The sequence below is a fragment of the Zophobas morio genome, unplaced genomic scaffold (assembly GCF_036711695.1).
Source record: "Zophobas morio isolate AGI-343-1 ecotype UQ-CSIRO unplaced genomic scaffold, CSIRO_AGI_Zmor_V1 ptg000006l, whole genome shotgun sequence".
NCBI classification, from domain to species: domain Eukaryota; kingdom Metazoa; phylum Arthropoda; class Insecta; order Coleoptera; family Tenebrionidae; genus Zophobas; species Zophobas morio.
The window spans coordinates 5981463-6005103 of record NW_026972111.1 but is presented as its reverse complement, the minus strand read 5'-3'; the positions used below and the strand labels follow the sequence as shown (position 1 = coordinate 6005103).

The 23641-nt window shown below is 33.2% G+C and overlaps 4 protein-coding genes across 5 annotated transcripts; 2 read left to right on the top strand and 2 right to left on the bottom strand.

Moving 5' to 3' along the window:
- Positions 1-1487: 1487 nt before the first annotated feature.
- Positions 1488-6940, bottom strand: LOC135123425 (zinc finger protein 142-like). The gene is made up of 3 exons (XM_064048061.1): positions 6869-6940; positions 5500-6802; positions 1488-2711 (listed from the first exon to the last, which is right to left on the bottom strand). Exons 2-3 carry the CDS (start codon positions 6701-6703, stop codon positions 1744-1746), a joined length of 2172 nt encoding a protein of 723 aa, XP_063904131.1. The 5' UTR covers positions 6704-6802; positions 6869-6940; the 3' UTR covers positions 1488-1743.
- A 5037-nt stretch (positions 6941-11977) lies between these two features.
- LOC135123024 (zinc finger X-chromosomal protein-like) lies at positions 11978-13599 on the bottom strand. 2 transcript variants are annotated; one of them, XM_064047518.1, is made up of 3 exons: positions 13513-13599; positions 12175-13455; positions 11978-12119 (listed from the first exon to the last, which is right to left on the bottom strand). In XM_064047518.1, exons 2-3 carry the CDS (start codon positions 13444-13446, stop codon positions 12045-12047), a joined length of 1347 nt encoding a protein of 448 aa, XP_063903588.1. In that variant the 5' UTR covers positions 13447-13455; positions 13513-13599; the 3' UTR covers positions 11978-12044. The 2 variants fall into 2 exon arrangements, with proteins under 2 accessions (XP_063903588.1, XP_063903590.1); XM_064047520.1 differs by having other exon boundaries at positions 12175-13591.
- Positions 13600-20169: 6570 nt separating this feature from the next.
- LOC135123424 (uncharacterized) lies at positions 20170-21160 on the top strand. Its single transcript, XM_064048059.1, has 4 exons — positions 20170-20306; positions 20375-20496; positions 20548-20686; positions 20734-21160. The coding sequence occupies exons 2-4, from the start codon at positions 20395-20397 to the stop codon at positions 20976-20978; spliced, it is 486 nt and encodes a 161-aa protein (XP_063904129.1). The 5' UTR covers positions 20170-20306; positions 20375-20394; the 3' UTR covers positions 20979-21160.
- Positions 21161-21267: 107 nt separating this feature from the next.
- On the top strand, positions 21268-23641 carry LOC135123423 (uncharacterized). The gene is made up of 2 exons (XM_064048058.1): positions 21268-21359; positions 21412-23641. The coding sequence occupies exons 1-2, from the start codon at positions 21312-21314 to the stop codon at positions 23206-23208; spliced, it is 1845 nt and encodes a 614-aa protein (XP_063904128.1). The 5' UTR covers positions 21268-21311; the 3' UTR covers positions 23209-23641.

Sequence of the window (23641 nt, the reverse complement as noted above, 5' to 3'; positions counted from 1 at the left end):
ATATATGAAGAAACAGTAAGGTGAGAGTGAATGGAATAGAGAGCGAGAGTTTTTATGCAAATAGAGGATTGAGACAGGGATGCCCACTCAGCCCCGTATTGTTTACAGCTTATCTAGGAGATATAGATGAAATGGTCAGAAAAGCACAGACAGGAGGGGTGGTCATGGGCAAAAAGAAAGTGTGGTCGTTAGCGCACGTAGATGATTTGGTGATTGTGGCAAAGTAAAGAGATGAAATGAAAACAATGATTAAAAATTTCGAGAAGTACGTACAAGAAAAGGAATTGGAAGTGAATGTGGAAAAAACAAAAATGGTGGTGTTTGGGAAGAAAGTAAGAAAGGAGAAGGAAGAGTGTGCATGGAGAGGGAAGAAGATTGAAGAGGTGAAAGAATTCCAGTACTTAGGATATACATTAAAGAACAATAACTCAGAGCGCATATTCAAAAAATCGTTCGAAAAGCGAACAAAGTGATAGGAATAGTATGGGGAATAGGAGAGAGAAAATTTGGACATGATTATAAGAGAAGAATGATGATGTTTGATAGTTTGATCAAAAGTATATTTATGTCCGGAGCTGAGATTTGGGGATGGAGGGAATATAAATAGAGAGAGTGCAAGAAAAATTCTTAAAATGGACATTGGGATTGGAAAAGTATACGCCGGGCTATATAGCGAGAGAAGAAATAAAAAGGGAGAAAATGAGAGTGGAGGCGGGTAAAAGGGCGATTGGATTTGAAGAGAAGTTCAGTGAGAGAAGTGATTGTAAAATATTGCAAGAATGTTGGAAAGAAATAAGAAAGGAAGGGGGAAAACATGCTTGGAACGAAAGAGACAAGTATTATGAAGGAAAGGGATATGCATGTGAAGAAATAGAGAGAATGAGAGAAATGGAAAGGAGTATGAAAGAAGAACTGAGTGTAAGAGATTAGGATATAGATAAGCAAGAACGCAGATCGAGAATATCGGAATCTAGATATAATGCAGAGTATAGAAAAATAGTAAAGGATGTCACATGTCTAGGAAAATCTGATTTTAGGAGAGAATATCAAAGAAGAATAGGCTGGAAAAACAAAGACACCAAGAAAAGTTTTTGAAGACAGGACGATCTGTAATCAGGGGATCAGCGGGACTATTTGAATCTACTGGGAGCAAAATTTTCCAGCAATGATTGATTCCCAATAAGATAATTATAGCCAGGACGCAAGCAAAGAAGAGTCTGGACCTCTTGGAAAAACTAACATATTAAGCAATTAACCTTATAAAATAATAAATTTAGCTAAATTCTTAATTCTTTACACCTGATGTTCCCTCCTAATATATGTAATTCAGGCTGTCATTTGGTTAAAGGTCACCATTCAGCAAAACACTGTTGGTATTAATCATGACGGCTTGTTGTTAAATGCAAGGAAATTCGACAACGAAAAATGTAAGGTAAATTAAATTAGAGTCATTTTTGCATCCTTGACGTAGATATAAAAAACATCACTTTTCTTAATATTTTATTACAATAATTAAATTATCGTATTCTAATAACATCATTCAACGGATTTTACAAGTAGATATGCCTTTAATATATTGGCCCTTATAAAAAATATAAGTATTTAACTTTTGTAACTATAAAACCCTCTTATCAGCCTAATAAAATGTTAAAAATACCCTCTATAGTAAAATGAGATTTTAAAACGTCTATAAAAATTGTATAAAAAGTAAAAACGTGATGTAAAAATCGTGATGCATCCAGTCTACTCCTTCCCTTCTCCTTTCTCCATCATCAACTGCCGATGTTTCCACTTATGGTGCCACATAGTAGAAGCATTCCTCGACACGTACGGACAATGCTCACATTGCAACATATTAAACTTTTTCCCACAGTCATGCACGACTCGGAGATGACTGATCAAAAGTCTCTTGCTCTTCGCCTTGAAGGGACACTGCGCACAATAAACCCACTCGTTCGAGTGCCTCTCCTGAATATGCCTCTTCAAAATAGATTTCGTCTTCGACTTAAAATCGCACTGCTGACAACACAACCACTCGATATTATTCGGATCTGCATGCTTTTGCAAAATGTGAGTCTTCAAGTTGTACCTCCGCTTAGAAGTATGGTCGCAATATTTACACTTGTACTTATTTTCGCTGTGAACCTGCTGATGCGTCTTCAAACTAGGCTTCAATTTGGTCTTAAAAGTGCACTGATCGCAATGGAACCACCCGGATTCATCGCTCGTTTGGTTTGGAGCACCCGTTTTTTTTTCCTCAACAGTCACGTGCTTCACCTTTTGGTGGAGTTTTAGGTTATATAAGCGTTTGGTTTGGAAGTCACACAGGTCGCAGTAAAACCACTTGAAGCGGACTCCATGCATGAGTCTTTCGTGGAGTGAGAGGTTATAAGTGGACTTGGTTTTAAATTGGCATTGGTCGCATTTCACCCAAGTAGAGGAGTGCTTTTGGACGTGCTTTGACAAGTTGCCTTTAAATAAGGTCTTAAAGGGGCAATGCGCACATTGAAAGTACGTCAAATCTTCGTTTATGTGCTGTACCAGATGCGTTTGTAAATCGGATTTGAGTAGGGATTTGAACTTACAGTATTTGCAATGGAAAAATTTTTTGCCGTGGTATACCATGTGTTTGCTCAAATTGCCTTCTTTAGTGCTTTTGAATGGGCATATTTTACAACTGAACCACAATTCGACTCTGTCTGCTTCTTCCACTGGAACAAAAATTATGAAGAATTAAGCTGAAAATACCGGGTTGTTGTAAATGTTTCTTGCATCGCACTTATGGATTTGCCAATAAATTAATAAAGTAGTCTATAATTCTTGTTAAAGTAATTATCAATATACTGGGTGTCTGTAAAATAGCGGATTAACTCTTCACGAAAATTTTGATGTCGAACAGTCATTTATGATTTTTAAAGCAATTTTAACATCTAGAACTCGTATAACTGAGAAAAACTTAGAAAAGTAGTCATTCTTTTTAGAAATGCCTGAAGTTGTAGGCCACGACTGCAATAGCGCTGGCGATCGGACAGCAATGAGGATCACTTCCGCTATGCCGAAGACTGGTCATCAGTACTTGCTAAGATAAAAATGATTTTGGCAAATGACATACCCTCAAACAAAAGAGAGGGTGGGTGGGCGGGGTTAGTACCTGCTAAGATAAAACTGATTTTGGCAAATCACATACCTTCTAAGAAAAGAGAGGGTGGGCGGGCGGGGCTAGTACCTGCTACGATAAGATTAATTTTGGCAAATGACATACTCTCTAAGGAAAGAGAGGGCGGGTGGGCAGGACTGGTACCCGTTAAGACTGATTTTGGCAAATGGTGTACTCTCTAAGAAAAGAAAGGGCGGATAGGGGAGGTAGTACCTGTTAAACTGATTTTGGCAAATGACATATTCTCTAAGAAAATAGAGGACGGGTGAATGGGGTTAGTAACTGCTAGGATAAGTTTGATTTTAGCAAATGACGTATCCTCTAAGAAATTTTCAAAATGTTCCAAAAATAAAACATCAAAATTGTTTTAAATAATTTACAAAAAAAAATCTCCATGGGTTCCGAAAGTAATACTATTTTATTCAAAAAATATTAGGCACTGTCATTCTATCATTTATGACAAATCATATCTGATTCAAGCTTTACTGTCATTTTGACACTTTTCAAAAATCTATTTTGTCAAACGATGCCTTTGATATTATTAATATCCGACAGATATGACACTACTGTCAGTAAATTAAAGTTGTCTAAATAAAGCACATTTTACAAGTTATGACACTAGTAAATGACAACGGACCAATATTTTTTTAATAAAACTGTACACCATGAGTACAGTTTTTTGGCATTTCAAAATTTTATCATTCCAGAAAAGAATTTAAAGATTCTAAAATCTACAGAAAATTCTAGATTTAAAAAGCACTACAGATTTGAAAAATTCTAAAGTTTACTATAGAAAAAAAACTTTTAGCAGGATCTAAACTTCCAAAAATTTTTAGAAATTTGACATATTTTGAGTAGTGTTTACTATACATATAAGAGGCTTCTGGAACTTGAGAAAATTTATAACTTCCCAAGCCTGTTTAAAGTATGTATTTATTTATTACCAATACTGTTTATTACGTAGTTTGGTCTATCAAAATTTTATCTGTTGTGAAAAATATTTAGCGATTCTAGAATGTATGGAAAATGCTAGTTTTGAAAAATTCTGTACATTTTAAACATTCTAGAAGTTGCCATAGAAGAAAACTTGATAAGTCTTTTAAACCTACCGAAAATTCTAAAAATGTTCTTGCGATTTGACATTTTTTGAACATATTTTACTAAATGGGGAACCCCTACCACTTCAAAGCAATTGACAACATCTATAACTTCCATGGCATTTTTACAGTCCACTGATTAATCGCAACTATTTTATGTACTTGGTATTTCAAAATGTTATCTTTCGGAAAAAAAATTTGAAATTCTAGAATCTATGGTAGATCCTAGATTTGAAAAGCACTGCATATTTTGAGAATTCTTGAGTTTGCCATAGGAGAAAACTTCGTAACGCTTCTAGATAGATTGAAATTTGCAAACATGTTTAGTAATTCTTACGATTTTTTTAGTCGATTTTATTAAATGGAGTTGCAAAAAAATTAGAACATTTATAACTTCCAGAACCCTTTTAAAATCCATTGAATTGCAGCTGCTTTATGCACTTTGTTATATCAAAATTTCATTCTTCCAGAAAAAAAATCTAGAAATTCTAGAATTTATGGTAAATCTTAAGTTTAAAAATACTATAGATTTTGACTTCATAACGCCTCTAAAGAAATCGAAATTTCCAAAAATACGTAGAAATTCTTGGGATTTCACGTTGTTTGAGTAGATTTTACTAAATAAGAAACCTCTAGAGCTTCATAAAAATTGAGAACTTTCAAAACCCTTTCAAAGTTCGCTGAATTTCAATTGTTTTACGTATTTTGGTATTTCAAAATTTTATCTTTCTGAAAAAGAACTTGTAGATTCTAGACTCCACAGAATATTCTAAATTTAAAAAGTGCTATAGATTTTGAAGATTCTATAGCTTGTCATAGAAGAAAACTTCATAATATCCCTAGGCAAACCGAAATTTGCAAAAAGGTTTAGTCATTCTTGAGACTGGACATATTTTGGGTAGATTTTACTAAATGAAGAAAGGAGCTTCTAGAACATTTATAACTTCCAGAAGTCTGTAGAACTGTACTCATGGTGTACAGTTTTATTCAAAAAATATTGGGCAATGTATTAAAAAATTCATAAAAAATATCTTAATAAGTAACTGAGTAAACAGGGGGCAGAATATTTAAAATTTGTGGTCAAACAAACTTTAGCCATTTTTCTGGTCCACTCAAAGCTATAACAGGTAAACCTCTCATAATCCGTTTGCATACATTTTAGCGACCCTGTATACACAAATAAAGGCGACAAATTCCACAACCCACTACGATGTAAGAAACATTCATAACCCTCTGCATACTTACGATTTTTATCCGACTGTCTTTTAGGCGGACGAATTTCTATTTCTTCTTCTGTTTGCGCAAACTCATCTTCATCCGCTGAAACACAGTCATCAAACAAACCATGTCTTAAATCTAAATACTTAGAATACGTCGTAAAGCGGCACCTATGGCATTTGTACACAGTATATTCTTCAGGGTCCTGGACGACATGCCCCTCCCTCACATGTTTCTTTAAGTGTGTACATAAGTCACTTTGAAAATTATCACATTTCGCACACGTATAGTGATCTACAATGCGCTTTCTGCAGTCAAATAACTCATGAACGTTAAGAAACCCATGCTTATCCAGATTGTGCCTTCGCAAATCCCCATGAGTCCTAGTCCTAAACGGGCACTGCCCGCACCGGAACCACTCAACGCTTTTCGAATTAACCCCCATCTCCACAATATTGTACTGCAACTGCGAATACCGGTGCCAACTCCTGTGGTGTTGTTGCAGCCGCATCAAAAAAACCGACTTGTAGGGACAACGTCCGCACTGGTACCATGTCGCACGCACACCATGCTTCATAATTTTATGCTGTCTTATGCTCTTTTTCTTCATCGCGAAGTAGGTGCACTGGTCACACTCTAACCATTTCGGTACGTGCACTTTTTTGTGTTTTTTAAGCAATAGCTTCCGCTTTGTAACAAAAGTGCACTTGTCGCACCGGTACCACTCATTGTGGTTGTTTTCCAAGTGTCGCAGCAACGACTCTTTGCGTCTAACTTTGTATGAACAAAAGTCGCAGTGGAAGAAGTTGTTTTTCTGTAAATCGTGAGTGTCGCAGTCGCTTTTTGGGGCGCATTGAATGAAGAGTTTGTGTCGGATTGTCAAATATTTCGAGTATGTTGTAAAGTCGCAGTTTCCGCACTGGTATATTTCGAACGGGTCTGGGTTTTGCAGCGCATGATTTGCTCTGATGTGTTGTTGCAAATGGACCAGAAAATTAGTTTGGAAGTTGGTACAACTTTGACATTCATATAGCTCGGGTTCAATCTCTGCGCATTTAAATATTTCGTGGTTGTGTAAGAGGGGTTTTTTAAAGTCTAAGTCAAGTTCTTCGGTGAGTGGTTTTTTTGAGTCTAGATCGAGTTCTTCAGTGATTGATTTTTTTGAGTCTATGTCAAATTCTTCTGTGATTGATTTTTTTGAGTCTAAGTCAAATTCTTCTGTGATTATCATGGTTGTCGGGTTGTGGTTTTGGGTTTTTTAGGGGTGAAGAAGCAGAAGTGAGGTTATAATGTTCATTATTAGAGTGGTACCCCGAATAATAATAAAAAACTAGAAAATACAGCAGTTACGACGGAATTGCTCTATTTATAGTTATTATAGTGTCAACTAACTTACCATAAACTTGCTAAAGTATCAAACTAACTTAAGTAATTGACATTTAATTAAGGGATGCGCGTGCGCATGAACCGAAGAGACGACTGTGAAGGAATTTTATGCGAACTACCAGCAATTCCGATGGTATTGTGGCTGATGCATCGTGCTGTTACCTGCTTAGTAACTGTTCTCTACTGTTCCCATGTTGTTCAAATGTATCGCAACGTTATGCATTTATTTTGATGTTATACAGCTCAACAAGTACTGTTTGAGTTGGCAATCTGAAAATGCTAGATTTTTTACAAAATTTCGTATTTTTTTTTAGAAGTTATATCACTTGCACCAATGTATACCAAGAAATCCAAAAACCCAAGAACTTCAAGAAATCCAATAATCCAAAAATTCGAAAAAATCTAAAAAATTTAAAAAACCAAGAATACAGGAATTGGTAGAAACCCAGAAACCTCAGGAAATCCAATAATCCAAAAAATTAAGAGAACCCACAAAAATTCGAAAATTGCAAAAAATCAAAAATATCCGAAAGATCCATTGAAACCAAAAAATCCAGAAAATGTAAAAAATTCAACAAACCTATAAAATCCGAAAATTGTAAAAAATCCAAATATCCAAAAAATCAAAAAAATCGAAAAATCCAGAAATTCGGAGAACCCAAACAATCCAGGAAATCCAGACAATGAAAAAATCCAGAAATTAAAAAAACCAAAAAGTACAAAAAAATCATATAATCCAAACAAGCCAGAAAATAGAAAAAACGTAAAAATATAAAAAGTTTCAAAAAATCAAAACAATCCAAAAAACACGGAAAATACGAAAAGTCAAAAAATAAAAAAAAAATAAAATCAATTAAATCCAGGAAATCCAGACAACTAAAAAATTCAAAATATAAAAACACATCGCAAAAGTACAAAAAATATCCATAAAATCATAACAATCCAGAAAATCCAGATCTCGGAAATCCAAAAAATCCGAAAACTTTAAAAAAATCCAGAAATTCAGAGAACCCAAACAATCCAGAAAATCAAAAAACCGTAAAAATATAGAAAGTTTTAAAAAATCCAAACAATCCAAAAAAAACGGTAAGCCCAAAAAGTCCAAAAAATAAAAAAAAATCAAAAAAATCTTGAAATCCAAAAAAGTCTTAAAAATCAAACAATCCAAAAAATCCGAAGAATTCAAAAAATCTAAACATTCCAGAAAAACCAGAAAATCCAAAAAAGCATAAAATCCAACACTTCCAAATAATCCAGAAAATCAAAAAAAAAAACAAATCCATAAAATCCAAACAATTTCAAAAAATCCAATCATTGCAGAAAAACTTGAAAGCTCAAACAATCCAGAAAATTCAAGAAATCCAGAAAATCCAACAAAATCCAAAATAATCAATGAAATCCATTAAATCCAAAATATCTAAAAAATCCAGACAATCAAAGAAAATTCGAAAAATTCAAAGAATCCAAAAAATGAAACAAACCCAAGAACCTTAAGGAATCTAATAATCCAAAAAATTTAAGAGAACCCACAAAAATCCGAGAATTCCAAAAAATCAAAAATATCCAAAAGATCCATTGAAAGCAAAAAATCCAGAAAATCCAAAAAATTCAAAAAATCTATAAAGTCCGAAAATTCTAAAAAATCCAAAAAAAAATAAAAAATAAAAAAATCTGAGTGATCCAGAAAATTCTAAAAAAATCTATAAAATCTAAAAAATCTAGGAAATCAAAAAAAAAAACGAAAAATCAAAAAAAATCCAGAAATCGAAAGAACCCAAACAAGGCAGTAAATAAAAAAGTTTGGGTGAGAATCTAGACAATTAAAAAACCCAGACAATAAAAAAAATCCGAAAAGTACAAAAAATCCATAAAATCCAAACAAGCCAGAAAATAAAAAAAAAATAGAAAAAGTTTCAAAAATCCAAACAATCCAAAAAAAAGGCAAATGCAAAAAGTCCAAGTATATGAAAAAAAATATAGAAGTCCAGAGAATCCAAACAATCCCGAAAATTAAAACAATCCAGAAACTCTAAAAAATCCGAATAATAAAAAAACCATAAAAACCAAACAATTTAGAAAATCCAAAAAAAATCAAATTCAGGAAATCCAAAAATCCGAAATACAAAAAAAAAACAGAAATCCAGAGAACCCAAACAACCTAAAAATCCCGGAAAATCCAAAAATTAAAAAAAAATCTAAAAAAAATCCAAAAATCCCAAAAAGTGTAAAAAATCAAACAATCCAGAAAATCTAAAAACAAAACACAGAAATCCAGAAAATCCAAAAAATTTCAAAAAATTCAGAAAATTTCAAAAATCCAAAATTTCCAAACAATCCAGAAAGAAAACACAGAAATCCAGAAAATCCAAAAAATTTCAAAAAATCCAGAAAATTTAAAAAACCCAAAGTCCAAAAATCTAAATAATCCAGAAAATCCCAAATAATCCATATCCAGAAAATGAAAAAATTCTGAATATCCAAACATTGCCAAAAAATTCAAACATTCCAGAAAATCCAAAAAGTAAGAAAAATCCAAAAAATCCGAAAAATTTATGAAATCCAAAAAATCCCAAAAAAACTGAAACATCCGAACAATCTAGAAAAACCAGAAAGTCCAAACAATCCAGGCAACCCAAAATATCCTGGAAATTCTGAAAATCCAAAGAAATTCGAAAAATCCTAACAATCCAAAAAACTTGGTGAATCCAAAAAGTATATCCAAAAAAAATAAAAAAATCCCGAAGTCCAGAGAATCCAAACAATCCAGAAAATTAAATCAATCCAGTCAATCCAGAAAATCCAAAAAATCCGAAAAATAAAAAAAAACAGTAATCCAGAGAACCCAAACAACGCAGTAAATAAAAAAATCCACACAATAAAAAAAATCCGAAAAGTACAAAAATCCATAAAATCCAAACAATCTAGAAAATCCAAAAAATCCAAACCCAAGAAATCCAAAAAATCCGAAAAACCCAAAAACAATAAAAAATTTAGAAATCCAGAAAACCCAGAAATTTAGAAATCCAGAAAATCAAAAAAATCCAGGAAATTCAGGCAACCAAAAAATACAGAAAATAAAAAATCCAAAATGTACAAAACAATTCATAAAATCTAAACAAGCCAGAAAATAAAAAAAACCGTAAAAACAGAAAAAATTCTAACAAAGCAAAAAAACCTGGTAAAATCCAAAAAGTAAAAGTAAATCCAAAAAAAAATACAGAAATCCAGAGAACCCAAACAATCCAGAAAATTAAAACAATCCAGTAAATCCAGAAAATAAAAAAAATACAAAAAGTAAAAAAATCGATAAAAAATAACAATTTAGAAAATTAAAAAAAAACCAAATTCGGGAAATCCAAAAATCCGAAATACCCAAAAAAATAAAAAAAAACAGAAATCCAGAGAACCCAAACAATCCAGAAAATCAAAAAACCTTAAAGATATTAAAAGTTTACAAAAATCCAAACAATGTAAAAATTCCGGACAATTCAAAAAGTCCAAAAAATCTAAAAAAAAACAAAAATCCAGAAAATCCAAAAAATTTAAAAAAATTCTGAAAATTTAAAAATCCAAAAAATCCAGAAAATCCAAAAAAACACAGAAATCCAGAAAATTCAAAAAATTTAAAAAAATCCAGAATATTTAAAAAACCAAAAAGTCCAAAAATATAAATAATCTAGAAAATCCCAAATAATCCATATCCAGAAAATAAAAAAATCCAGAAAATCCAAACAACTTCAAATAATCCAAACATTGCAGAAAATCCAAAAAGTAAAAAAATCCAATAATCCGAAAAATGTATGAAGTCCAAAAAAATCTAGTAAAACCAGAAAGTCCAAACAATCCAGGCAACCCAAAAAATCAAAAAATTTAAAAAATCCAAAATATCTAAACAATCCAGAAAATCCAAAAAGAAAACACAGAAATCCAGAAAATCCAAACAATTTCAAAAAATCCACACATTGCAGAAAATCCAAAAAGTAAAAAAAAATCCAAAAAATGCATGAAATTAAAAAAATCCCAAAAAAACCTGAAAAATCCGAACAATGAAGAAAGCCAGTAAGTCCAAACAATCCATACAACCCAAAAAATCCAGAAAAAGTAAGAAGCTCAAATAATCCAGAAAATCAAAAAATCCATGAAATCCGTTAAATCCAAAATACCTAAAAAATCTAGACAACGCAAGAAAATCCGAAAAATTCAAAGAATCCAAGAAATGTAAGAAACCCAGGAACCTTAAGAAATCCAATAAGCTACAGAAATCGAAATATGTACCCAAAGAAATTACAAAAAAAAAACAAATTTTAATAATCTAAATAATCCAAGAAAATCCGAGAAATGCAAAAAACCCAAAACCTCAGGAAATCCCAATAGTTCAAAAAAACCAAAAAGTTCAAAAAATCCAAAAATCCAGAAAGTCCAAAAAGTTCAAAAGATCTAGAAAATCCAGAAAAAACAAGAAATCAAAAAAATTACATGAAATCCAAAAAATCCACGAAAATTCGAATAATGCAAAAAATCAAAATATCCGAAAAAATAAAAAAAAACAAAAGATCCGGATAAGTAGTCCAAAAAATCCGAAAAATGCAAAAAACCCAAGAGCCTTCGGAAATACAAATAGTCCAAAAAATTGAAAAAATAAATAAAAACGAAAAATTGCAAATCGAAAAATTGAAAAGTTGCGATTTTTAAGAAAATCTTCACTCTATTAAATACCTTTACGGAAAAAGAATGTTTTTTAACTGCTTATTTAATTAAAATTGTTAAATGTAAAAAAACACCATAAAACAACAAAAAAAAAGTTTCAAAACAAAAAACGGACCATTTCATAAGAAAGGTTTCTTAACGTCTCTGGATAAAGTTAATTGTACTTCAGGGGCGAGTTCTACAGAAAACACCTCTGAATTATTGGTAGCAATGTTAGCATGTCAATTCACGGTTGTCAATTTTGACATGAGCGCGCCTAAAAACCAATGAGAAGATAGCAGCTTTTGAACTTGTGCCCCAAATTTGAATTTGACATCAGGCATGTTATCATGAAATTTTAAACATGTTGCCAACTTGTCAAAAATTACAAACATTAATAGTTACTAGGTATTCAACAAGAAAAATAATAAAGAACAGTACTTCAACTTTTTTTTTCAATAAATAAATATAAAATCTCATACATCCTAATACACAATATGCTACACCACATTTGACGAAATCATTTCCTCTTTCAAATTATTGCCTTCAAGCTTCTCTGTCTGACTATCTTGACTCTGAAATCGTCACCCATTTAGACGCCACTACAACAACCATCACGACGCTACCTACCTTCTTTGCCCCTATCCCATGCACAAGAAACAGATGTGAAACCAGCAGCTTCTTACTCTTAGTCGTGAACGCGCAATGAGCACAATTTTTATCCACATGCCTATGCAGATGCTTCTTCAGCTGGTACTTCTGCGCAGCTATGAACGAACAATGCTGACAATAAAAATAATCGCTGTTCTCCATAACCCCGTGTTTCTTCAGATTATGCGTCTTCAAGCGACTCTTCTGCTTCGTCCGGAAGGGGCACAGTTCGCACTGAAACCACTGAATCTGCACTTCCGTCGCATGCTTCGCAGTGAAGTGCTGCTTCAACTTACTCTTCTGACACGACTTGTAGCTGCAGTGCTCACAGTTAAACCACCGAACCTGATCTTCAGCTGTGTGTTTAGCGGTCATATGTGCCTTTAAATTGGACGTTTTGTACGACTTGTAATCACAGTGTGGGCAATGCAGCCACCGGATCTCCTCCGGATTTGAGTGATGCAACTTGATGTGTCGCTTTAAACTAAGTTTGGAGAAATTTTTCAGGGGGCACCACTCACATTTGGCTGGTTCGTGGATAAGAACGTGCCGTTGCACTTCGCACTTGCGTTTAAATTTCGAAGGACATACTTCACAGTGAAACCACTGGATTTGATCTTCGGAGAGGTGTCGAACGAGAATGTGGATTTTCAATAAGTGGTTACTTTTAGCTTTGTATGTACACTCTTTACAGTGGAACCAGTAGACGTCGTTCGGGGAATGCCAAAACTTCATGTGCTCGTTTAAGTCTCTTTTGATTTTGAATTTGAAAGGACAGTGTTCACACTGCAGCCACTCATTAGGTAAAAGATGTGGGTGCTTCCGTAACATGTGTCTAGTTAAAGCTTGTTTATATTGGCTTCTGAAGTAGCAATGGTCACATTTAAACTCCTTATTGCATGGAGAGGGGGTTTCAAGATTGTCTTCTTTGAAATACATCGACGAAGCGTCCCCATTTAAATCTCTGGAGGTACATTTAATAGAGAACGTGTGTTGCGTGAAGAGATACTCGGAATATGTTTCAAAATTGCATTTTTCGCACCGATATTTCGGACAATCGCTCGAATTTATTGCAAAGTGACCGTTCTCGGTGTGTTGCCACAGGTGTATTAAAACGTAAGTCCGGAAACTGTGACATTGTTTACATTTGTACTGGCTGATGATGTCTGTGCACTGGAATAACTTCCGACGGGTGCATTTTTGAAAGTTCTGTTCATTTTTTACAGTGACTGAGTTCATTGGCAAAGACATGCACTTTTGCTGAAATTTTAGGTTATAAAGTGGTTCGAAAATATTTGTGCACACCAAAAAACTTACTTCGGTGTGTTTTTTGGGTTTCTAATAAATAAAAATCACAGATAAAAATAGTATTCCTTTTAGGTTATGAGTTTGTCAATATTTGACAGCGCATGACAGCGATGACAGTGACATGTGCGAGTGAAAGCAAAGTAGAACAAGTGTGGAGACAACCATGGTACCATGGTTGTCTCCACCATGTACATGGTGTGTTTCTTTTTTCTGTGTTATTGTAGCATTAACATGTATGCAATATTCTAGTTCCTCTAGTTTTTGTTCTACGCTGCTGACTAAAATGTGTTGACTGTTGATCTATCACCGATTTTCCATCAACAACCATAAATCCAACAAACACTTTTGCTATTTTTCGGCGATTTTTCGCAGGGAAACTGAAAAGAAAATTAGGAAGAGCATCACGAACTCACATAGACTGACGTTGTAGAGATCCACTAAAACAGAGAATGCTTCAAGAACAGTGGACAAACATCAAACAGAAATAAAATTGTTATTTTATCAAAAATCTTTCCTTATTCTTTGTATTCACTTCGAATTCTTGCGAAAATTCAGAAAAGACAAATCCAATACATGTTTGTGATGGATATTTTTCAGCAATTTTTTATTTCTTGTAAGAAGTTTGCAATTAAGCTCTTGAATATTCTAATTTAATAATTTTTCTTTTTTTCAATGAGAAATTTTTCGATTTACATTAATTTTATTTGTTTCTTCAGTTTTTCGTTTTGTAAATTTTGTAGTTTTAGACTTTTCAATTTTTCCATTATTCCGTTTTCATATTTTCGTTTTTCCAAATATAATTTTTTCAAATTTTTTCGTTTCTCGACTTGCAAAATTTTCAATTTCAATTCGCTTCTTCAATGTTTCGATTTGCAATTTTTCGTTTTCTAACATTTTAACATTTTTCGTTTATTCAGTTTTCCAAAATTTCAGTCTTTAATTTTTCAATTCCGCGATTTTCGATTTTTTTCATTTTTAATGTTTCGATTTTATAATATGAATTTAATTTTTTCGCATTTACACTTTTTGGATATTTAAATTTCTCAATTTTTAATATTTCGATTTTTCACTTTTTCGTCCCTTCAATTTTCCAAGTTCTTGGCTTCCAATTTTTAGATCTTTCAACTCAAGTTTTCATTTTAACAAAAATAAAAAAACAATTTCAAAATCGAGAACATGTAAAAATTGCAAATCGAAGAACTAAAGAAGCAGAAAATTGAAACACTGAAAAACTAAAAGTCGGGAAAAATTAATGAATCGAAAAATTGTAAAATTGAAAAAGTAAAAAATCTCTAAAATTAAAATTATTATTACATATTTAAAACTAGAAAAAGTGCATTTTAAAAATTGAACTAAAAAGTCTAAAAGTTGAAAAATCGAAAAATTGAAAAATTTCACATTGAAAAAAGAAATATTAAACAATAAGAATTAAAAACTAGTGCTTGTAAAGATAAGACTAATTTTGGCAAATCATATACCCTTTAACAAATAGAGGGCGGGTGGGCGGGGCTTGTACTTGCTAACACAAGACTGATTTTGGCAAATGATATATCCTCTAAGGAAATAGAGGGTGGGTGGGCGGGGCCAGTATTTCCTAAGATACGGCTGACTTTAGACAGTGATGTACCGCCCATTCTCCCTCTATTTTCTTAGAGGATATGTCATTCATCAAAATCAATTTTATCTTAGCAAGTACTAGTCCCACCTACCTTGGCTTACGACGAATAAAACAATCATCACAATTGAGATAGGTCGGATAGGCGGAGCGGGGCTTATATTTTGTCTTCTTTTCTTAATATACATTTTCACAACAAGAAACTTAAAAAATAGTTAAAATGGTAAATTTTTGCAAGGAAATATGGATTTTGCAATTATTAATTATTAATAATTATTTTGCAAAATTAATATTTCCTTATACAAGTTTTCCATTTTAAACATGTTTTAAGATTCATGTTATGAAAAGAAGTCTACACATATTAAAACAAAAAGACAAAGTGTAAGACCGCTCACCCGCCCTATCTCAATTGTGACGATTTTTTTTATTCGCCGTGAACCAAGCTTAACTGCAAAATACGTATTTCTTTACAAGAAATTAAAAACATGTTTTTGTGTATGGTGTGCTTCAAAGAATACTATGTATATTAAAAAAAGGCAAAATATAAAATTTCCCCAAAATTTAAACATTATCGAGTAAAGGAATCACGGAACATGATAAATTAAAACTGAAGTCGTACTTACCCCGTTTTCAGTCCTTTTCGGAAAAATATCCATTTTCTTTCGTGTTCGCAGCACCAACACAACACATTTTCACTAATATTTATTAATAATAAATTAGAAATTCGCGTAAAGAGCCCTACTTTTAACCCAAATCGGAGCTGCGATGTTGCTGCCATCAGACCGAAATCTAAACTGCACACAAGGGGCCGAAAATTGTGACCTTTGCTCAGGTAGTTCACGTGACAGTGACGTCATCGTACGTCACGACGAGATTGCAAAAATTATTTTTCAGATTTTGGCTGGGAAATTGCACATTTTCGGGGTTAATTTAATAATATTTAAACAAATTGCTTTGTTTTCAGTAACTTTTCCAAAATTTAAACATTGTCGAGTAAACGAATGACGGAACATGATAAATTAAAACTGAAGTCGTACTTACACCGTTTTCAGTCCTTTTCGGAAAATATCCATTTTCGTTCGTGTTCACAACACCAAAACAACACATTTTCACTAATATTTATTAATAATAAATTAGAAATTCGTGAAAAGAGCCTTACTTTTAAGCCAAAACGAAGCTCTGATGTTGCTGCCACCCAAACCGAAATCAAAACTAAACACAGAGAACCGAAAATTGTGACATTTTATCAGGTAGCTCACGTGACAGTGACGTCATCGCACGTCATGATGAGATTGCAAACATTATTTTTCATATTTTGGCCTGGAAGTTAGACATTTTCAGGATTAACTTGACAATATTTAAACAAATTGCTTTGTTTTTAATGCTATCGTGTTTTTAGTAAAACGATTTTCGGTTTGATTATCATCTATTAATAGTTACTTACCATATTTGAACATTATACGTAATATTAATTATATCTAAATTTTATTTAATTATATCGTGAAAATGTATAGCTTGGACCGATCAACTTCGACCGTTTCGAAAATGTTTCCAAAATTTAAACATTGTCGAGTAAACGAATCACAGAACCCGATAAATTAAAACTGAAATCGTACTTACGGCGTTTTCAGTCCTTTTCGGAAAAATGTCCGTTTTCCTTGGTGTTCACAGCACCAACACAACACATTTTCACTAATATTTATTAATAATAAATTAGAAATTCAAGCCCTAGTTTTAAGCCAAACCGGACTTCGATGCTGCTGCCATCAGACCGAAATCTAAACTGAACACAAGGAGCCAAAAAATGTGACCTTTGCTCAAGTAGTCCACGTGGCAGTGACGTCATCGTACGTCCCGATGAAATTGCAAAAATTATTTTTCATATTTCGGTCGGGAAATTGCACATTTTCGGGGTTAATTTAATAATATTTAAACAAATTGCTTTGTTTTTAATAACTTTGTGTTTTCAAGAAAACGGTGTTCGATTTAATTATCATATATTAATACGTATCGTATTTAAACATTATAAATAATATTAATTATATCTAAATATGATTTAATTATATCGTGAAAATTTATAGCTTTGATCAACCAACTTCAATCGTTTCGAAAATTTCCCCAAAATTTGAACTTTGTCGAGTAAACGAATCACGAAACCTGATAAATTAAAACTGAAGTCATACTTACCCTGTTTTTGGTACTTTTCGGTAAAATATCCATTTTCTTTCGTATTCACAGCAATAACACAACACATTTTCCCTAATATTTATTAATAATAAATTAGAAATTCGTAAAATTGCTCTACTTTTACGCCACAAGGACGCGACGATCTTGTCGCCATCAAACAGAAATTAAAACTGAACACGAAGGACCGAAAAATGTGACCTTTGGACAGGTAGCTCATGTGACAGTGACGTCATCGCACGTCACGATGAGATTGCAAAAATTATTTTTCATATTTTGGCCGGGAAATTAGACATTTTCAGGATTAACTTGACAACATTTAAACAAATTGCTTTGTTTTTAATACCATCGTGTTTTTAGTAAAACGGTTTTCGGTTTGATTATCATATATTAATAGTTACTTACCATATTTGACTATTCTAAATAATATTAATTGTGTCTAAGTTTTATTTAATTATATCGTGACCGATCAACTTCAACCGTTTCGAAAATGTTTTCAAAATTTAAACATTGTCGAGTAAACGAATCACGGAACATGATAATTAAAACTGAATTCGTACTTACCCTTTCGGTCCTTTTCGGAAAAATATCCATTTTTTTTTCGTGTTCACAGCACCAACACAACACATTTTCACTAATATTTATTAATAATAAATTAGAAATTCACGAAAAGAAGTCTACATTTAAGCCAAACCGGAGCTCCGATGTTGCTGCCATCAGACCGAAATCTAAACTGAACACAAGGGGCCGAAAAATATGACCTTTGCTCAGGTAGCTAACGTGACAGTGACGTCATCGTACGTCACGATGAGATTGCAAAAATTGTTTTTCATATGTATTTTGGCCGGGAAATTGCACATTTTCGGGGTTAATTTAATAATATTTAAACAAATTGCTTTGTTTTTAGTAACTTTGTGTTTCTAAGAAAACGGTGTTCGATTTAATTATCATATATTAATCCTTATCGCATTTAAACATTATAAATAATATTAATTATGTTTAAATATTATTTAATTAGATCGTGAAAATTTATAGGTTCGATTGACCAACTTCAATCGTTTCGAAAATTTCCCCAAAATTTGAACTTTGTCGAGTAAACGAATCATGAAACCTGACAAATTAAAACTAACTTTTCCTAATATTTCTTAATAATAAATTAGAAATTCGCGAAATTGCTCTACTTTTACGCCAAAAGGACGCGACGATCTTGTCGCCATCAAACAAAAATTAAAACTGAACACAAAGGACCGAAAAATGTGACCTTTGGACAGGTAGCTCACGTGACAGTGACGTCATCGCACGTCACGATGAGATTGCAAAAATTATTTTTTATATTTTGGCTGGAAAATTAGACATTTTCAGGAGAAACTTGACAATATTTAAACAAATTGCTTTGTTTTTAATACCATCGTGTTTTTAGTAAAACTGTTTTCGGTTTGATTATCATATGTATATTAATAGTTACTTACCATATTTGAACGTTATAAATAATATTAATTATGTCTAAATTTTATTTAATTAAATCGTGAAAATGTATAGCTTTGACCGATCAGCTTCAACCGTTTCGAAAATGTTTCCAAAATTTAAACATTATCGAGTAAACGAATCACGGAACATGATAAATTAAAACTGAAGTCGTACTTACCCCGTTTTCGGTCCTTTTCGAAACAATATTCACTTTCGTTCGTGTTTACACATACATATTTTCACTAATATTTATTACTAATAAATTAGAAATTCACGAAAAAAAGTCTACATTTAAGCCAAAATATAGTGCCTTTTTTTTCTTAATGTTCGTAGTCTTCTTTTCGCAACAGAAAACTTAAAACGTGTTTATACTAATAGTATTAGATATATGGGGTGGGGCTTATCTTTCTTTTTATTGTTTTTTTTTTTTAGTTAATACATATAGTTTTCTCTGAGTAACACCGTCACTGAAGAACAGGTTTCACATGGCAATTCTTGTTTTTTCCCCATAACAAGAAACTGAAAACATGTTTAAAATGGTAAATTTTATCCTATACACTTCTCTACAAATTTACCCTTTTAAACATGTTTTCAGTTCCTTGTAGTGGAAAGAAAAGTATGGACATATATTAAGAAAAAAAAAAAAAGGCAAAATACAAAACCAGCCCACCCGCCCTCATCTCAACTGTGATAAGGTTTTTATTCGTTGTGAGCCAAAAGGCGGAGTTTATTGTAAAATGCTTATTTCTCTACAAGAAACTAGTATGTGAAACATGTTTTTAAGTAACATGTTATTGAAAAGAAACTATATGTTAAGGAAAAAAAATCCAAAAAATAAGCCCTATCCACCCGCCCTAATCTCAATTGTGTTGAATTTTTCATTTATTGTCAGACCCAGGGGCGGAGTTTAATTGTAAAATCGATGTTTCCCGACAAAAATTTACCATTTTAAACGTTTTAAAGTTTGTCACTGCAGTTTTAATATTAGTAGATCTTACAACAAATTAAAATAACTTAATTTATGTATAATTGATATCAAAAATTATATACTAGCTAACATATTGTAACCAATATTGTATATAATAGATATAAATTCTTAAAAAAATGTCTCGGTATTTTCAAATTAAAAATATCCAACGTTGTCAATCTAAGAAACAGTAGAACAGAAATAAAAAACAATAACCAATATAACAAACCTGCTGAACACCGGAATTACTAAAAATTTAGCAAACATTTTCAGAACCTTTTGTGTCAAGTCACTTGGGCATAGCATAATATGACAGAAAAGTTATATAAAACAGTGAAAGCGGTTATGTAATAATAATAATAAAAAAGTTTTCGCTTGCGTATTGTTTCTTTACTTGAATATTCTTTGATCACGCATGCGCATGCATTGAAAGTGCCATAACCTAACATAGTTGCCACTTGCTGTCAGAAGACAAAAAAAGTGTCATATTTTGTGTGATCGCTTGCGTTTTCTGTTGATTACAAAATGCTCCCGCTCTAAGCATTTCTTCAGATTACCTTTTACACTCAGGTATATTAATTAATTCCATCAAGTTGTGAATATTTTTTAATTCAAACGTCTCACGTTCCATTTGACAGGTCACACACGTGAAATCGCGATGGCAGAAGCTTTCAGACGGGTCGTTGAGCAAGTTTTCCACAACTGGACGGCACTTAACCTTGCCGTGGAGTATTCGGACTCCCCATATAAAACAAAAGAGGTCCGAAACAATCTTAAGTCACACACTGTTGCTAATCTTCCTTAATTTTAGATGGTGGGAGAATTCATAAGTAACATGGTACAATATTGTTTATTTTCGTCTGATGTGGACCCGTCTAGCATAGAAGAAGTACTGGACGACACCATGGACCAAGAGTTTGAAACTCTGTGTGAAGACAACTCCACAAAAGGTTAGAAACCGGTCGGTAATTCTTGACGTTAATTTTTGATTTTGTAGAAGTTGCCGCCGTTCTGTATAGGTTCATGAACATAATTAAACAAGAAGATAGTGCAAAATTTGAAGAAGAGTTTCAAAAGTTGCCGGTAAATACGACTTGTACTTTTAGGGCTCGAAAACGAAGTAGCGAAAGCGTGAGTAGCACAAATGATTCAAGCGAAAGTGCGGAGATTGGTAATTGTCCTGGGGTACCCATGGAACTGGATTCTGAATGGATGGTGGTGAAGTCGAGGAAGAGGCGCTAAATGAAGCGTTGCCTACACGAAGAGATATATATGTGTTATTTTTTCTATGTCTAATATAGAAGGGTCCTAACTATTGCATAAAAGAGAACATGTTAGTTTAAACACTCTGATCTCGTCACAGTCTAATCGATGTCCGTGTAAACACAATATCTAAATGTAATAGAGACTTGAAAAAGTAATAACGTTGTTTGTGTATTTTGTGTTGCATAACTGCGAACAAATGTCTGAGAATTCTGGGGATTTTTAGGTTTGTTGATTGGTAGTATATAAGTGACAAGTGACACTCAGCTGACTTTTGTGACGATTATTTGTAAACAAGAAAAAAATACGAAAATGAACGTATTAAACAGGAAGATGGAGAAATTGGGCATACGGATTTGGGTACTGATTTTTTTTAACCAAAAACGGGTTGCTGACAGTTATTTTGTTTAAGACTAAAAAAAAATTGGACCCTCGTTACATCACCCTAGAGCAAGTCTCGGCGACCGTAGCATACGTAGATAAATCCCTCTTTATCAAAGAATTCTTGGATTCCAAAGAGATAGTGCTTATCATGGCCCCCTCCGGTTTTGGTAAAACAGTAAACATGGACACCCTCAAACAATTTCTTCTCGGCAACTCATTCATATTTGAAAGCCACCACTTGAAAATACGCATAGAGCACCCCGAGTTTTTCAAACGCCACTGCAGAAAGCACCCTGTGATACATGTAAACTTTGCACACATCGACTGCACTTCTCATGCCACGTACTTAAGCTCTATGAAAGACCTTCTGTTTGCTACATTTAATGAACATGCCTACTTGACTGAAAAAACAGAAGATGGAAAGTTTGTGTGGTCGGATTTGACGTTACGCACTTACTTAAAATTTCCGCCAGAAATGGTAATGATCTACATGTATGACAGAGAATTGTCTGAAGAGTTAACCCAAAATGATGTGATTCAGGGGTTGCGAATATTGTCCATATTTTTATATCTGCATTGGAACGAGGAAGTAATCGTGCTCATTGACGAGTACGACGCCCCTCTCAAACAAATCATGAAACAGAAAAATATGGCAGATGCTGAGTTAATTTTAACTGATTTCACTAGTATGGTGTCAGCGGTACTAAACAATAGTGAGTGCGTGGAACGAGCACTCATAAACACCTGTTTTTGTCCAGAAGCACAGGTACCAACTTACAGGCGACATTTATTTTTAAACAACCCCAAATTTTCCAAGTACTATGGATTTACAAAAGAGGAAGTAGTGGGGTTATTCAAGTGTAAAGAATTGAAGCGGCTACGACGCACTTTAGATGATGTTCACAAATGGTACGGGGGTTATGAATTGGCAGACGAAACCACCACAATGTACAACAGTCGCTCGATCCTCACATACTTAACCCAAAGTGTCATATGCAGAAAGCCGGTACTCAGTTCTCATTGGTTTAATTGGAACCATGAAATTAAGTGGAAACAACTGTTTGCTGTACGTTGCATTCGTGAAAAAATCGAAACACTTTTAAACGGTGGCGAAATTGAAGTCCCAATGACGGGATTGTTGACTGTTGGAGACATTCTCGTGCCAAAATCACTGATTGATTTGAAGCCCGAGGTCATAAATGAGGAGGCGGCTAACACTTTTATTCAATTTTTATGCTTAAGTGGATATTTTAGTGTCAAGCGAACGACTGACGACAACGTCGTGGTTAAAATCCCTAATTTAGAAACTAAGTATGAACTTGAAAAGAAATGTCATGATGTCGGTCTTTTTCAAAGAAAGTACAAACTAGACCAGAATAAGATTGAAGAGTATGGAAACGCGTTGAAGAAGGTTGCGCAAAATAAGGATTCTAATGCGCTGATTGGTTTAAAGAACGCCGTACAAGAATTGTTTGCGTCACCAGCGGTACTACCAACTAGTGACAATCAATTTTGTAGTCTTTTGTACACTTTGGCGTACTGTGAGGACTTATACGTTGCAAAAGTGAAGAGGGGGGAAGAAGTGATAGAGACTTTAGATTTCTTGATTGTTGAGGAGAACACAGGAATTATGATGGAGGTTAGATTGGACTCTGAGTCTGCCGAAAAGGCACATTCTGGAATTTTTGACTATGAATCCGACGTTTTTGAGTACAGTAATTTTAAAGAAATCACTGATAAGGTTTACGTGGGGTTGCATTTAGATAAAGAGAGAAATGTTACTTTGTGTTATAGTGTAAATCAGGCGGAGGGCGAGAAGCTATAAATGTAAAGGTATAGTAATTAATACGGGTTGCAAACGTTAGGTTGGTAACGGGTTATATCTTGAATAATTTGAATAAGGTTGGTAGCACTACCAATAAAGACTAAATAATGTCAAAATATACAAAACTGACAACAACTATTCATAAGTAATATATACACACTATCGTCAGAGAACATAGAGAAGCGTCATAGTTTAAATTAAATGATTAGAAAAAATGTCATAATATTTTTAACGACGCGTTTTACTTTCGACAAATTGACATTAGTCGTTTGAGAACTCGTTTGATCTGCAGACCACAGCGCACTCAAGCCAATGTCGACTCTAAGCGTTCGGAAACGATTTGATTTATAAGCCGTGATCTGATACACATCCTAACCGGTTTCGACCATAATTTCTTGCTGTTTCAACTTTCGAATTCTCAGTTTTTCGAAAT

Excerpts from the sequence above, each read along its gene's own strand:
- LOC135123024 (XM_064047518.1), bottom strand. The coding sequence starts at position 13,446 with ATGTCTTTGCCAATGAACTCAGTCACTGTAAAAAATGAACAGAACTTT. Across the intron at positions 12,120-12,174 it reads ATGGGATAGGGGCAAAGAAG|AGTCAAGATAGTCAGACAGA; the intron begins GTAGGTAGCGTC and ends TGACGATTTCAG.
- LOC135123423 (XM_064048058.1), top strand. The coding sequence starts at position 21,312 with ATGAACGTATTAAACAGGAAGATGGAGAAATTGGGCATACGGATTTGG. Across the intron at positions 21,360-21,411 it reads AATTGGGCATACGGATTTGG|ACTAAAAAAAAATTGGACCC; the intron begins GTACTGATTTTT and ends ATTTTGTTTAAG.
- LOC135123424 (XM_064048059.1), top strand. The coding sequence starts at position 20,395 with ATGGCAGAAGCTTTCAGACGGGTCGTTGAGCAAGTTTTCCACAACTGG. Across the intron at positions 20,497-20,547 it reads CCCCATATAAAACAAAAGAG|ATGGTGGGAGAATTCATAAG; the intron begins GTCCGAAACAAT and ends CCTTAATTTTAG. Across the intron at positions 20,687-20,733 it reads TGAAGACAACTCCACAAAAG|AAGTTGCCGCCGTTCTGTAT; the intron begins GTTAGAAACCGG and ends TTGATTTTGTAG.
- LOC135123425 (XM_064048061.1), bottom strand. The coding sequence starts at position 6,703 with ATGATAATCACAGAAGAATTTGACTTAGACTCAAAAAAATCAATCACA. Across the intron at positions 2,712-5,499 it reads AAGACAGTCGGATAAAAATC|TGGAAGAAGCAGACAGAGTC; the intron begins GTAAGTATGCAG and ends TTTTTGTTCCAG.